We start from the raw sequence: 376 nt of genomic DNA, 5'->3' as shown, positions 1-376 counted from the left end.
TAACTTAATCAGTAGTCATATAACTATCTTTAACTGTGCTAATAATGGGAAGTGAAAACAAAATGCACTTTCCTAAAACCAAAGAATCATAATCAAACACATACCAAGGGCAAAGTTAGGTGAATGACTGCCAGTTGAACTCATGAACACGTCTGCTGCATAAACAAAGGCAGCACCAAGAACAAATCCAACTGCCACAGGTACAAAAGCCCATTCCCCTTCACTACCATAACTTCCTGAGGATTCTGCAAGTTCTATGGCAGGTGCCAGAAGTGACCAAAATGATGCAGCTGTCATAACTCCTGCAGCAAAGCCTAGACTGCTGTCTAGTACTTTTCGCTGTTGAGAAAAAAAACATTTGATAGAATTTCATAAC

At 39.6% G+C, this 376-nt stretch overlaps 1 protein-coding gene across 3 annotated transcripts in view; it reads right to left on the bottom strand.

Moving 5' to 3' along the window:
- The window catches only part of LOC119590814 (zinc transporter ZIP11-like), a 24,849-nt gene that overhangs the window by 21,631 nt on the left and 2,842 nt on the right, over positions 1-376 (bottom strand). For all 3 annotated transcript variants that reach the window (XM_037939552.1, XM_037939554.1, XM_037939553.1), the window contains exon 3: positions 105-339. In XM_037939552.1, coding sequence (XP_037795480.1) covers positions 105-339 — 235 coding nt within the window. The remainder of the gene's footprint in view (positions 1-104; positions 340-376) is intronic.

This window comes from Penaeus monodon, chromosome 27, assembly GCF_015228065.2.
Source record: "Penaeus monodon isolate SGIC_2016 chromosome 27, NSTDA_Pmon_1, whole genome shotgun sequence".
Lineage (NCBI taxonomy): Eukaryota > Metazoa > Arthropoda > Malacostraca > Decapoda > Penaeidae > Penaeus > Penaeus monodon.
The sequence above is the reverse complement of the archived record's forward strand: the minus strand, read 5'-3'. Positions and strand labels throughout refer to the sequence as shown.